This window comes from Myxine glutinosa, chromosome 13 (genome assembly GCF_964187855.1).
Source record: "Myxine glutinosa chromosome 13, kmMyxGlut1.1, whole genome shotgun sequence".
In the NCBI taxonomy this organism is placed as follows: Eukaryota; Metazoa; Chordata; class Myxini; order Myxiniformes; family Myxinidae; genus Myxine; species Myxine glutinosa.
In genome coordinates this window covers 71,236,776-71,251,708 of record NC_136273.1, presented here as the reverse complement: position 1 = coordinate 71,251,708, position 14,933 = coordinate 71,236,776, and the positions used below count along the sequence as shown (strand labels likewise).

The following is a 14,933-nucleotide window of genomic DNA, read 5'->3' as shown; positions in this document are numbered from 1 at the left end:
TTGTGTTGCAATCAGTCAGATATTCCTATTAAGTGCATAAGTTGTACTTCAAGAAAAAATGTAAAGAACAAGAAGATTTATTGCGAAATTTGACCAGGATTTTGCGAAATTTATTGCGAAAAGTGAGGTGCCACCTAGCCTATAACCTACCCGGGGCCCGTCCCAACATTTTTTGTTTCAGAGGTTTCCTCTTAGCTTTCACTGTTCAGGAGGTTAGCTTGCGCAGACAAACAAACAAACAAACAAACAAAAACTTTATTTTATATATATACCAGCTGAAAGCACCCGGGGTTGCCCGGGTTATTTTTGAATGAATTTACTACTATAATTCAGCTTTTACTCGTGGCTGTAGAAGATTGACTGCTATAATTCAGCTCAGCTTTTAATTGCGAAATGGGCCCAACCCGGCCGATGCGGCCTCGCCACCTGGCCTATAACCTTCCTGGGGCCCGTCCCAACATTTTCGGTTCTTTTTGAATGTATTTACGACTATAATTCAGCTTTTACTCGCGGCCGTAGAAGATTGACTACGATAATTCAGCGAAGCTTTTAATTGCGAAATGGGCCCAGCCCGGCCAATGCGGCCTCGACCGGCCTCGCCACCTAGCCTAGAATCTTCCCGGGGCCCGTCCCGACATTTATGGTTCTTCTTGAATGAATTTACTGCTATAATTCAGCTTTTACCCACGGCCGTAAAAGATTGACTACTATAATTCAGCGAAGCTTTTAATTGCGAAATGGGCCCAGCCCGGCCGATGCGGCCTCGACCGGTCTCGCCACCTAGCCTAAAACCTTCCCGGGGCCCGTACCGACATTTTTTGTTTTAGAGGTTTCCTCCTATCTTTCACCATTCAGGAGATTAGTTTGCGCAGACAAACAAACAAAAACTTTCTTTTATAATATAGAGAGAAGAGCAGAGGGAAGAGAGAAGAGAAGAGAGAGATATATATACGTATATATATATCTATATATATCTATATATATATATATATATATATATATATATATATATATATATATATATATATATATATATATATATATATATATATATATATATATATATATGTATGTGCAGCCTCTGTCTTGTCTTGTCTTGTGTTGTCACTGAACTACTCCCTCAAACTTTTGTGAAATCGTACCAAACTTCTGGCATGCACATATCTCTCCCGTCGGTATGTCCTAAGGTTATTCTTTTGAAAAATTTTCAAATTTTCTTTTGGATTTTTTTTGTGAAATTTTTTTTTTTCAACTTAGGTTTTCAACTTCAATTGTTTATAAAATGTGATATCACGTATATTACAAATACATTTGTGCAAAACATTTGGTTTAATTAAATAATTGAATTATGCTTGGTTGAAACCATGACAAAAGAGCAACTTATCATTATCTTATCATTAAATGGTACAGTCATTTATATGTACTAGGGCATGCCCGTACTATATATATATCTAAAATTATATCCCCCCCCTCTATTTACATGAAATGGTTTGGTCCATTCGCAAAGCCAAAGCGAACGGCTTGCGAGTACGGTGACAATCCCCCCCCTCTATTTACATGAAATGGTTTGGTCCAAAGCGAACGGCTTGCGGAGTTTGGTAAATAAATCGCCATAGCTCGGTAACTACTTCTCCGATTAATATGAAACCTTGAAAAGGCACATCCTCGGGTCCCCAGCAATATACCTGGCAAGTTTCAAGTATATCGGACCCGTGGTTGTCGAGAAACAGCGGTCACAGACACACACACATACACACGTACACACACACATACACACAGAGATTACTGGAATTATAGATAGATATCTACACATCTGGGCAGTGTCTGTTGTCACTTAACGACTCCCTCAAACTTTTGTTTCCGTGGTTGTGAAGTGTTTTTAATAACGTGGTGGTGGTTTTTAATCATGTGGTGGTAAGGTATTTTGAATTATGTGGTGGTGATGTGTTTTTAAATGATGTGGTGGTGAGGTGTTTTGAATTATGTGGTGGTGAGGTGTTTTTAAATCACATGGTGGTGAGGTGTTTTGAATTACGTGGTGGTGAGGTGTTTTGAATTACGTGGTGGTGAGGTATATATAATTACGTGGTGGTGAGGTATTTATAATTACGTGATGGTGAGGTGTTTTTAATTATGTGGTGGTGAGGTGTATTTGAATTACGTGGGGGTGAGGTGTTTTGAATTACGTGGTGGTGATGTGTTTTAAATTAGGTGTGGTGAATGAATGAATGATCGTTTTTAAGGCCATTTTCCCCGCTAGAGTGGGGGTTAGCCTTGGGGGCCCCATGACAATCATGATTCCCTGTTTGAGGCAATGTTTTTATGGCCAGATGCCCTCCCTGACGCCAACCCTTAGTCGCCTCTTACGATGCGCAGGGATACGGTGTACCTATTCTAAGCCGCGGTACACACCGTGATCATTCATCCCAGCAAGCTGGTACTCAATTTGCCGACCTCGAAGGATGACAGGCTGAGTCAACCCCCCTGGTGTTAATTTAGCGATCGACCGGGATTCGAACCCAGGATCCTAGGAGCCCAAGCCGGCACCCTAACCGCTAAGCCAACGCCAGGCTGTGGTGAGGTGTTTTGAATTACGTGGTGGTGAGATGTTTTGAATTATGTGGTGGTGAGGTGTAATCATCCCAAACTTCCAGTCTGCACCCACCCCTCCTGTATGTATGTGCGGAGGAGTTCTTTTTTGAATATTATATATTTTTTCAACCTAAATCTTCAACCTAAATTGCCTATAAAAATGTAATATCACAAACACTACAAATAAATTTGTGCAAAGTAATTGTTTGTATTATGATTGGTGTAAATCATGACAACACAGCAACTCAGGTACAGTCATTATCCACAGCTAAAATAAGCCTGTTCCTCTGTAACGACGCTCGCGAGCCTCACCAAGCTAGTATATATATATATATATATATATATATATATATATATAGAGATATATGTAGCAATGTTTCATACAATGTGCCATCATGCCAAAGAAAAAAAAAAAAAAAAAACCTTCTTACTTTGATGATGCAAAATAAGAAAACCTTGGCACTTGGATTAGTCTTTCCGGCAAAACTGAGGTTAGCTGCCTGGGTTTAGTTACCTCTTGGGTTAAGTGTATGACTTAAGGTTACCAGTCTCGGTAGTTATGGACGCTTTTTGTTTTAGGATTACCTGTTTTAGGTTAGTGTTACCTGTTTAAGTTGCTGTTAAATGTTTAATGTGGGGTTACCTGTTAAGGTTATGGCCACCTATTTGGTTAAATTCACCAGTATGGGTTATGATCAGTTATTATGATTTGGTTTATCTTTCGGAGTTAAGACTGCCTCTCCCAATTGCAGTAAATCACCTATGCTTACTAACCTGTCTTGTGTCCAGCAAGGAGGTTCATGAGGTACGACTTCCCAGTGCGGTACCTGCCCACGATCGCCACAACCACCACGGGCTTGGTGATGCCGCGCAGTATCCCCGCAGTGTCCTCATTCAGCACGAATTTACCATTTGTATCAGATGAGATGAGCATGAGTGGCGAGTCCATGGCGAGAGAGAGGAGCAGAACAACTGATTGTAAGGAGGGAGAGAGAGAGAATGAGAGCTCGGGAACAGGAAGGGTTTTTATAAATAGAGAAGAGGAAGTGAAACCAACATTGCTTTCATAATACGTATGTAACTCACCGAAACATTCCAGGGGAATTCCGCAGATAATACATAATCAGGTCCAGGTGGATATGGAAACAATATAGTTAGTGTGCTGATCATGAATGGGATAAGAGATAAAATAAAACACTGCAATTAGACTCACTTGATATGCCACGTTTCGCTGATTCCCTAATCCGCTTCAGTTGGCAATGATTTGAAACATTTATTGGAATGGGTTGCTCGACAGGATAGCCTAAAGGTATTAGATTCACCTTTAAGTTCGATTCCAAACCCAGCTGTAAACCGTCATGCTGGTGCTTCGCAGGTGAGATGTTGCACCATTGAGTATACACTTGCCAGTAGAACAAATCCGGGTTGGGAAGTTTACAGATCGGGTCGAACCTACAGAGTCGCGCAATGCCTTTCCTGCAATGCAATGGTTGGTTATTGTCGAGCCAACAACCAACAAGCTGGCATTATAACAGTGGAAATTGCCGCAGATGAGAAACAGAATGTTGGGATGAATGATTAATGAAACCGCTTGTGAAAACGGACACCATCTAGAATCCAATTTCAATTTAAACTTATCTACTGTAACTGCTGCCACTAACTTTCCAGGGGGACCATACCATGCATTAACTCGGATCCAGGCATTTAAAAACGAGGGGGGGGGGGGGAAGAGGGGGTCTGGCCTCCCCCCCCCCCCCCCAGGAAATTTTTAAAAATTGATCGTCAGAAACGGCATTTCGTGCGTTCTTGGAAGTTTCTGCAGTTCGTTGTGTTCTTCCCTGGTCCAACAGTTCAGCAGATTCGCACTCCCTGCACCCTCATCCTGGATCGAAGTGGGGGGGGGGGGGGGGGGGAGAGGTGTGCACCCCCTGCACCCCCCCCCCCTGGATCCGCCCCTGACTCTCTGAGTGAAAGACCCTTGCCTTGCCTGACATGCCGTCTTAACTCTCTTCTTTAGTCTCAGGCTATGGCCCCGTCCAGGTTTTGTCGATACCCTTCATTCCTCCTTTCTAACGTATGAGCTGATGTTGAGCTGCAATTGCGAGATGGAGACAGAGCAGCACGTACTTGTCAATGTTGAGCTGTCTCACTGTGCACAAAGAGCAGATAAAATTATATATTTCTTCCTTTTCAAGATAACAAAATTATTCCAAAAGAGGAATAATAGGAACTCAATAATGAAGTTGGGTTGAAGTAGGCTGGATATGCTGGTTGGGAACGCTGTAGACAAGGACCAAGGCCGAGATCACTGAGCCATTTTATCTGGTGGTATTGCACAATAAATTTTCCCACGTGTTGTTTCTTGTACACAAATTCGTTGCATCGGCAGAAAAAGAGGTTTCTAACACTAGGTCTGATTTTAACAGCAAGATGTAGCACAAAAATAATAGTTACAGAGGACACAACCATTAATAACCTTTAACAACGTAATATCAGGGAATCAACAAGTCTGTTTTGAGGCCAATGAAGGCAAAACAGAACACCAAACTCCCCACCGTCAGTGCCTTAACCCTTTGAGTACGGATGACGTCCAGTGCCGCAACCCGTGAAAAAGTTTTGTGTACGGATGACGTTACTACACGTCATCGACTATACCTATAAATAGATCGTGAGTACGTGGTTGCATTCCGGTAATGCCAAATTAATCCCGTACGGGGATATTTTTATCAAAAAAAATCCCGTACTCAAAGGGTTAAACATAGTCTTATCTAGCTCTGCTATCATGTTCATGGTCTCACTATCCCTCTGCTGCACTCATGGGGCACTCTCAGCTTCCTGCTCATTACTCCCTCTTTTATATAGCACGAGGAAGAGTACCCATCCCAAGTGAAGGGAACAGCTAGCCAAAGTATTCGTTCCCATTGCCGGGATAGGTTTAAATCAATCGATCAATTTATATAATATATTGTGGCGGACACGAAAGCACTGACGCGGTGATATCACCCCGCACACCAAGTGGGGATGGGCCACGCCAGGGAGAGAGGCGTGGCCTCACGATATACGCGGAGCGCGCAGCCCTGAGCAGCTTAGTGCTGCAGTTTGAGTACTTTGAATAAAGACTCTTTTATGAACCGCGTTGTCCGCTTGCTCTTTGCGTAAGCATTAGCGTGCGCAGCATCGCGCTTTAGATGGTGACCTCGACGTTGGATCTGCCGTAGCGATCCTTCCGAACACGACGCCATTGCAATGGCCAACGACAAGGCAATGGCGATTAAACTTCCCGAATTTTGGGAGGCCCAGGCCGAAGTCTGGTTCGTTCAAGCCGAAGCCCAATTTCAGCTTCGGCGCCTCACCAACGACGACATGCGCTACTGCCACGTCGTCGCCTCCCTCGGGCCCGGCACGGCCGCTCGAGTTGTGTCCGTCCTTCGCCACCCACCGGACGGCCACAAGTACGAGGCACTCAAGCGGCTACTCCTAGCCACGTTCGGCCTCACGGACGACGCACGGGCCGACCGCCTCCTGGATCTCCCCGAGCTCGGCGACACGCGCCCGTCGGTCAGAATGGACCATATGCTGTCACTGTTGGGCGACGAAGCCCCCGGTTCTCTATTCCGGGCGCTTTTCCGTCGCAAACTTCCAGCGCAGGTTCGCCTCGCGTTGGCCGGGACCGGGCTAACGGAACCCCGAGCATTGGCGGCCGAGGCGGACAAGTACTTCGCCGCTTTGGACACGCGGGCGAGAGTCGGCGTGGCCGTCACGGCCCTCGTGGCTGATGCTGCTGATGCTGCTGTTCCACAGCATCAGCTTATACAGCATACGCAGCATGCTGATACGCACCTCGTGACCGCCGCCACGCCCCGCCCACCGCCGCGGCGAAAACCGCCACCGCGGGGAAACCCGCCAACTCCACCGGCCTGGCGGAGCCAGCCGCGCTCCTCCAGCTCCACCACCTGGTGCTGGTTCCACGCCAAGTTTGGCCACGAGGCTCGGCAATGTCATCCGCCATGCTCCTTCAACAGGTCGGGAAACGCCCGGGCCGGCGCTCAATAGTGGCGATGAGCGCCGGCCGTTCGAGCAGCCTGCTGTTCATAACGGACACCTTATCCGGGCGCCGTTACCTGTGCGACACGGGAGCGCAGGTGAGTGTCGTTCCCGCCGGCACGTCAGACAAGCACGCCGCGGGCGGGGGCCCCGCGCTGCTTGCCGCGAACGGGACGCCCATCCGTACGTACGGAAAACGCTGCCTCTCTCTGCGGTTCGGAGGGCAGGTTTTCCGATGGACGTTCGTCACCGCCGATATGCCCATGGCACTGCTTGGCGCGGACTTCCTGTGCGCTAATGGGCTCCTGCTCGACGTAAAGCGCAGACGTCTTGTCCAGGCCGAGACGTTCAGCTCGCTCGCTTGTGCGCTGCCCAGCTCGTCGAGCAGCTCAACGAGCGGCTTGCCAAGCGGTTTGCCGAACGGTTCGGTTCCGGCCACGTTGGTCTGTACGCTTCCGGCAGCGGACGCATTCACCCGCCTCCTCGCCGGCTTCCCGGCCCTCACGCGGCCCACCTTCTCGGCGGGGGCCGTCAAGCACGGGGTGGCCCATCACATCCCCACCGTCGGGCCACCGGTCTACGCCCGGGCACGCCGCCTCGAGCCGACGAAGCTGGCGGTGGCAAAAGCGGGGTTCGCTACCCTGGAGCGACTCGGCATCGTTCGGCGCTCAGAGAGCGCTTGGGCGTCGCCGCTGCACATCGTGCCGAAGCCCGGCGGGGGATGGCGACCGTGCGGGGACTATCGCCGTCTCAATGACGCCACCACCCCCGACCGCTACCCCGTCCCCCACATTCAGGACTTTTCCGCCCGTTTGGCGGGCATGTCCTTCTTCTCGAAGGTGGACCTCATACGCGGCTACCATCAGGTCCCCGTCAGGCCGGAGGACGTCCCGAAGACGGCGGTCATCACGCCATTCGGACTCTTCGAGTTCCTGCGGATGCCCTTCGGTCTGAAGAATGCGGCTCAGGCGTTCCAGCGACTGATGGACAGCGTCCTGCGCGACTTGGATTTTGTCTACATCTACCTGGACGATATCCTCGTCGCCAGCGCGTCCCGCGAAGAGCACCTACGCCACCTCCGCACGCTCTTCGAACGCCTGGGCCAGCATGGCCTGATTGTGAACCCCGCAAAGTGCCGGTTCGGCGCCGCCATAATCGATTTTCTGGGGCACCGTGTCACCAGGCACGGAGCCGTCCCCCTGCCGGCCAAGGTGGAGGCGGTGAAGGGGTTTCCGCGCCCCCGCACGATCAGAGGGCTGCAGGAGTTCCTGGGCATGGTGAACTTTTACCATCGGTTCCTGCCCCGTATCGCCCAGCTCCTGCGCCCCCTGCACGAAGCTCTCCGAGGTAAGCCGGGCAAAGGCGACGTTACCTGGACCGAGCAGATGGACACGGCGTTCACGGGCGCGAAGCTCGCCTTGGCTAACGCCACCATGCTCGCGCACCCGGCGCCCGATGCACCGATCGCCCTCACCACCGACGCCTCGGACTACGCGGTGGGCGCGGTGCACGAGCAATGGGTGCGTGGAGCTTGGCAACCGCTGGCGTTCTTTAGCCGGCAGCTTCGCCCGCCCGAACGCCGTTACAGTACCTTCGACCGCGAGTTGCTCGGGCTTCACTTGGCGGTCAGGCACTTCCGCCATCTGCTCGAGGGCCGTGCGTTCACGGCCTTCGTCGACCACAAGCCACTGATCTTCGCGATGGGCAAGGTCACCGAGCCGTGGTCGGCCCGGCAGCAGCGTCACCTCTCGGCCGTGTCCGAGTACACGACGGACATCCGGCACGTCGCGGGGAAGGACAACCCGGTGGCGGATTGCCTTTCCCGGGCCGTCGCCCACGCAGTCCACCTCGGCATCGACTATGCCCGGATGGCAGCGGACCAGGCCGCTGACCCCGACGTCCAGGCCTTGCGGACCGCCGTCACGGGCCTCCGTGTCACCGAGGTGCCGTTTGACGGCGCAGGCGCGGCCCTCTTGTGCGACGTCTCCCTCGGGCGTCCTCGCCCCATCGTGCCCGCGGGCTGGCAGCGCCAGGTGTTTGACGCCATCCACGGCCTGTCCCACCCGGGCGTGAGGGCCTCCCAAAGGTTGATCGCCGCCAAGTTCGTCTGGCATGGCCTCCGGAAGGCCGTCCGCGGCTGGGCCAGGACGTGCCTCGCGTGCCAGCGCGCCAAGGTGCACCGGCACACCCAGGCCCCGTTGGCCCCGTTCACGGTGCCGGAACGCCGGTTTGACCACATCCACGTGGACCTGGTGGGACCTCTGCCCCCCTCGCTGGGTTTCACCCATGTCCTCACCATGGTGGACCGCACCACCCGGTGGCCGGAGGCCGTGCCCTTGGCGTCGACGACGGCGGCGGATGTCGCGCAGGCTTTCATCGCCACCTGGGGCGCCCGGTTCGGCGCCCCCTCAGACATCTCGTCCGACCACGGCCCCCAGTTCACCTCGGAGCTCTGGGGGGCGGTCGCGCAGGGGCTCGGGGTCCGGCTGCACCGAACCACGGCATACCACCCCCAGGCTAACGGCCTGTGTGAGCGATTTCACCGCTCATTGAAGGCCGCGCTCCGGGCCACCCTCCGCGACGGCGGCTGTGTCGACAGGCTCCCCTGGGTCCTGCTGGGCCTCTGGACGGCGCCCAAGGAGGACCTGCATGCATCCGCGGCGGAGTTGGTCTTCGGGCAACCGATTGCAGGTGCCGGGCGAGTTCCTCCCCGACTCCACGGCACCATGGTCCGCGGCACAGCAGCGCTCCGCTCTGCAAGGGACCGCCCAGAGGTTCGCCCCGGTGCCAACGGCATGCCACGGGCACCCACCGACGCACGTCGCCCCGGAGCTTCGCACGGCGGAGTACGTCTTTGTCCGCCACGATGCCCACCGGACACCAATGTGGCCCCCGTACGACGGGCCTTTCCGCGTGCTGGAGACCGGGGCGAAGCACTTCACCCTGGACATCGGCGGTACTCCTGACCGCGTTTCTGTAGACCGCCTCAAGCCGGCCCACCTCGACGTGGACCATTCACCGCCAGTGGCCCGACCCCCGCGTCGGGGCCGCCCCCCTGCGGGCGGACCCCTGGCACCGCCCAGCCCCGCCGCCCCCCGGTCCTGCTGCCGGAGGCATCCTAGATGGCATCCCTGCATCCCAGACGCCGCCAGTCGCCAGGGGGCGCTTCGGCCGGGTCATCCGTTTGCCCCGCAAACTGACCCTTCAGGTGCGCGGGGATTCTGGGGGGGCGCGTGTGGCGGACACGAAAGCACTGACGCGGTGACATCACCCCGCACACCAAGTGGGGATGGGCCACGCCAGGGAGAGAGGCGTGGCCTCACGATATACGCGGAGCGCGCAGCCCTGAGCAGCTTAGTGCTGCAGTTTGAGTACTTTGAATAAAGACTCTTTTATGAACCGCGTTGTCCGCTTGCTCTTTGCGTAAGCATTAGCGTGCGCAGCATCGCGCTTTAATATCACGGAGTTTAAAAAGTTAAATTATGTTGCACTCTTGGGTTCTCTCCCGAGTGCAACATAGGAGGTTGGATTTGTCGAAAAAGAGGGCAACATATCCTGGTTGTGAAGCAAAATTGGCATCAGTCACTTCAAAAAAAAAAGTTGAGCTTGTAGGAGCTATGCTCCAACGTAAATCGGAAGAATGGACGCGACAAAAAGCTGGAATTCGTCCGAGTTTCTTTATTGTGTCAAATCAACTCGGGTACTCTGAAAAGCCCGTTTATCGGGCAGCAATATATATACACATTATCCCGGAGCGTTTGCCCGGGAAAGGCGAGAGGGGGCGTGCCCGGGCGTCCTGGGCGAGCCCGGCATGGTGATCGCTCCGCGTCCTCGGTAGGTGCAAGGTGATTGTGTATACCCAGCGGTAGCCGCTACACACGTCCCCCCAGAATCGACTTGCACCGGCAGGGTCAATTTAAGGGGGGTCCTGATGACCCGGCCGAAGCGACCCCTGGCGGGTCGTGGGGGGGGGGGGGGCGGTGTGGTGGGGGGCAGCGTAGACGGGGGGCGGCCTCGCCACGGCGGAAGGGCCAACCGTGGCGGTTGTTCGATGTCCAAGTGCGCCGGCTTGAGGCGGTCCACTGCAATCCGGTCCGACCTGCTGCCGATGTCGATGACGAACGACTTGTCGCCCGTCGCAGGACCCGGAAGGGCCCGTCGTACGGCGGCCGGAGTGGCCCCCGATGTGCGTCATGACGCACAAAAACGTACTCCGCTGTGCGAAGCGCTGGGGGGACGTAATAATAATAATAATAATGCATTTATTTTATATAGCGCTTTTCAGGAAGCCCAAAGACGCTTTGACAGAGTGCAAAACATAATGCATAGCAAAACATAAAAACAATTGCAAAAAAAGAAGAATCAATAGGGAAATATTCAAAGCACAAAGGAGGGAGAAGGAGAGGAGATAGTCAGGGGTTAGATGCTGTGGGTTAAATGTTGAATGCAGTGTTGAACAGGTGGGTCTTGAGTGATGTTTTGAATGTGGTGAGTGAGGAGGAGTCTCTGATGGTGTGAGGTAGTGAGTTCCAGAGGGTGGGAGCAGCGATGGAGAAGGCCCTGTCCCCCCAGGATCTGAATTTGGTCCGGATGGGGGGGGGGGGGGGGTCAGGAGGTTGGTACCAGCAGAGCGGAGGTTGCGGGTGGGAGTGTGTCTGGAGAGGAGGTCAGCCAGGTAGGATGGGGCCAGGTTATGGAGGGCTTTGTAGGTCAAGAGGAGGATTTTGTACTGGATTCTCTGGGAGATGGGGAGCCAGTGAAGCTTGTAAAGGACGGGGGTGATGTGGTCACGGGTCCGGGAATGGGTGAGTAGACGGGCAGCGGAGTTCTGAATGTATTGGAGTTTATTGGTGATTGTTGAGGGTGAACCATAAAGGAGGCTATTGCAGTAGTCCAGACGGGAAGTGATGAAGGCATGGATGAGGGTTTCTGCAGCCACGGAGGAGAGGGATGGACGGAGACGGGCGATGTTTTTCAGGTGAAAGAAGGCTGTCTTTGTGATCTGTTTAGTGTATTTGTCGAAGGAGAGGGTTTGGTCAAAGATGATGCCAAGATTCCGGATGTGAGGGGAGGTGGATACTGGGAAACCGTCGATGTTGAGGGCAAAGTTATGGGTGGACTTGGTGAGCGTTTTTGGGCCAATGATGATTATTTCAGATTTATCACAGTTAAGTTTGAGGAAGTTGATTTGAAGCCAGGATTTTATTTCAGTGATGCAGTTTGTCAGGATAGAGTGGGTGGCGGTGGAGATGGACTTCGTGGAGATGAAAAGCTGGATGTCATCGGCGAAGCAGTGGAATTGGAGACCATGACGGCGGATTAAGTGACCGAGGGGGGACAGGTAAAGGATGAAGAGGAGGGGGCCAATAACTGAACATTGGGGGACACCTTGGGGGAGGGAAGCAGTGGGGGATTTGCAGTTATTGATGGAGATGAACTGACGTCTGTCAGAGAGGTATGATTTAATCCAAGAGAGGGCAGTGCCGGTAATGTTAAAGGTGGTTTCAAGTCGGGTGAGGAGGATGGTGTGATCGATGGTGTCAAAGGCGGCGCTGAGGTCGAGGAGGATGAGAATGTTGAGGTTGCCAGCGTCAGAGGAGAGGAGTAGGTCGTTGGTGATTTTGAGGAGAGCAGTTTCAGTACTGTGGTTGGAGCGGAATCCGGATTGGAATGTTTCATACGTAGGACTGGGGGTCACCGTGGTGGGACGTTGGCACAGGGGCAAACCGTCGGGCGGTCTCCTGGAGGTCCAAGCGCTGGTGAGCTGCGGACCAGGGACTGGTAGCGTCGGGCATGAATTCGCCCGGGACGCGTAGCACCTGGCCATAGACAAGTTCGGCGGTGGACGCCTGGAGGTCCTCCTTGGGGGCCGTGCGGAGGCCCAAAAGGACCCACGGCAGCCGGTCGGCCCAACCGCCGTCCTGAAGGCCGGCCATGAGCGCGGCCTTCATGGAGCGGTGGAATCGCTCGCACAACCCGTTGGCTTGGGGGTGGTAGGCCGTAGTACGGTGGAGCTTGAACCCCAGGTTGCGGGCGACCGCGCCCCACAGCTCGGAGGTGAACTGCGGTCCGCGGTCCGACGAGATGTCCGCCGGTGCGCCGAAGCGGGCGACCCAGGTGGCGATGAAAGCCTGCGCCACGTCGGCGGTGGTGGTGGAGACGAGGGGAACGGCCTCCGGCCACCTGGTGGTCCTGTCCACCATGATGAGCAGGTGTGTGAAACCCCATGATGGGGGGAGGGGGCCCACCAGGTCCACGTTGACGTGGTCGAAACGTCGTTCGGGCACGGTGAAAGGTGCCAGCGGGGCGTGGGTGTGTCGGTGGACCTTGGCCTGTTGGCAGGCTGTGCAGGTGCTGGTCCAATCGCGGACGTCCCGTCGAAGGCCGTGCCAGACGAATCGCGCCGACACCAGCTTCTGGGAAGCTTTCCGGCCCGGGTGGGAAAGGCCGTGGAGGGAGGCGAAGATGCGGCGTTGCCAGGTAACGGGCACGATGGGGCGAGGCTGGCCTTGGGAGACGTCGCAGAGCAGGACAGTGTCCGTGAAGGGGATGTCGGCCAGGCGGAGGCCCATGTCCGCCGCCCGGAGGGCTTGCACCGTGGTGTCGGTGGTTTGGTCCGCCGCCATAAGCGCGAAGTCCACGCCGAGGTGGACCGCGTTCGCGCTGGCCCGAGAAAGACAGTCGGCCACGGCGTTGTCTTTGCCGGCGACGTGCCGGATGTCCGTGGTAAACTCCGACACGGCGGAGAGGTGGCGCTGTTGGCGGGCCGACCACGGCTCCATGAGCTTGGCCATTGCGTAAACCAACGGATTGTGGTCGACAAACGCCGTGAAGGGTCGGCCCTCCAGGAGGTGGCGGAAATGGCGAACGGCCAGGTGTAGACCGAGGAGCTCACGGTCAAACGTGCTATATTTGAGCTCGTTCGGCCGGAGTTGCCGGCTGAAAAAAGCGAGTGGCTGCCAAACCCCGTTCACCCATTGCTCATGTACGGCGCCCACCGCGTAGTCGGAGGCATCCGTGGTGAGGGCGATGGGAGCGTTGAGCACCGGGTGAGCGAGCAGTGTTGCGTCGGCGAGGGCCCGCTTTGAGCTTTTAAAGGCCGCGTCCATTGCTGCGGACCAGACGACGTCGTGCTTGGCCGGCTTGCCCCGGAGGGCTTCGTAGAGGGGCCGCATGAGTTGAGCAGTGCGGGGCACGAAGCGGTGATATAAATTCACCATTCCCAGGAATTTCTGCAGGGCCTTTATGGAGCGGGGACGCGGAAACGTGGTGATGGCCTCGACCTTGGTTGGCAGACGGCAGTGGCACGGCCCCGTTCTTGGTGATGTGGTGGCCCAAAAAATCAACGGCCGTCGTAGACTAGGCTAAATTTCCAGAAATGCATCTAATACAAGTTATAGGGGCATTTCTGAGTAAAAGTTGGTAACAAGTGTTTTTAACCTATTTTGGGGGTGCTGATCATGAAAAAATAGGATACCAAGCTGAATTTTTGGTATTTGATGCTCAAATCTGGAAAAAACTAAATGGCCGCCAAAATATTTAACTTTTAGCCGCTGAACTCAGAATCACACAGGAAGACATTTCAACAAGTACACTTTACGTGAAACAAGATGAATATTTCCGGGCAATCAAATTTGTATATACTATTTTAGCAGAAATCGATGTTTCGGCCATTTTCCAAGATGGCCGCCATCAAATCTTATATTGACGATATCTCCAGTTCTAGTGAACATAGAATCATTATTTTGATGTCTAGCCCCAGGTTATCGAGGTCAAGGAAGCATATGAGCGCACTATTATTAGTGTTGGACCAAAGCTATATACTGAAACAGGACACATTCAAGGTGGTTGCTCACAAAATAGCTCTAAATATCGGCTAACTGCAGCTAAAATGATATCTACAGACACTTACACATGGACCCTTGTGCCACACAGCTCATATAATAAACAACACGATTACAAGGCAATACAACTTTACTTTTGATCTTCATTGATTAATACGATTACATGCAGTGAACAATCACATATGAACGTTTAACTATATACAGGTAGCACAGTCATGACGTCTTTTACGATATGCAGGCTCGACGGTAAGTTGAATAATGTCGTTAACACATTACACATTGTCATTAAAGCAACCGTCCTGGTCAGTTTCTTGCCGACATACACATGCAGCTGTGCGCCAAGTTTTGCTTTACGGCAGCTACAGCGCATGGTACGGCACCGTGACCTGCAACTGCAAGAAACAAGTTCAAGACACGACTCAGGAATTGGATGGAGTGTCATCAGCACTGGTT

General features: G+C 53.6%; 1 protein-coding gene across 5 annotated transcripts in view; it reads right to left on the bottom strand.

Annotated features, from left to right (window-relative positions):
- LOC137439017 (guanylate-binding protein 2) overlaps positions 1–4,091 on the bottom strand; it is a 38,802-nt gene extending 34,711 nt beyond the window's left edge. Inside the window, exons 1-3 of one of the 5 annotated variants that reach the window (XR_013621236.1) lie at positions 3,915–4,075; positions 3,679–3,754; positions 3,367–3,564 (exon numbers count right to left, since the gene is read on the bottom strand). Coding sequence is in view for 3 of the 5 variants with exons in the window: in XM_068134592.2 (XP_067990693.2) it covers positions 3,367–3,541 (175 nt within the window). In the remaining 2 variants the exon portion in view is untranslated. Of the gene's footprint in view, positions 1–3,366; positions 3,565–3,678; positions 3,755–3,805 lie in introns of all 5 variants that reach the window. The other 4 variants (XM_068134592.2, XR_013621237.1, XM_068134593.2 and 1 more) reach the window with 4 other exon arrangements.
- Positions 4,092–14,933: the final 10,842 nt, after the last annotated feature.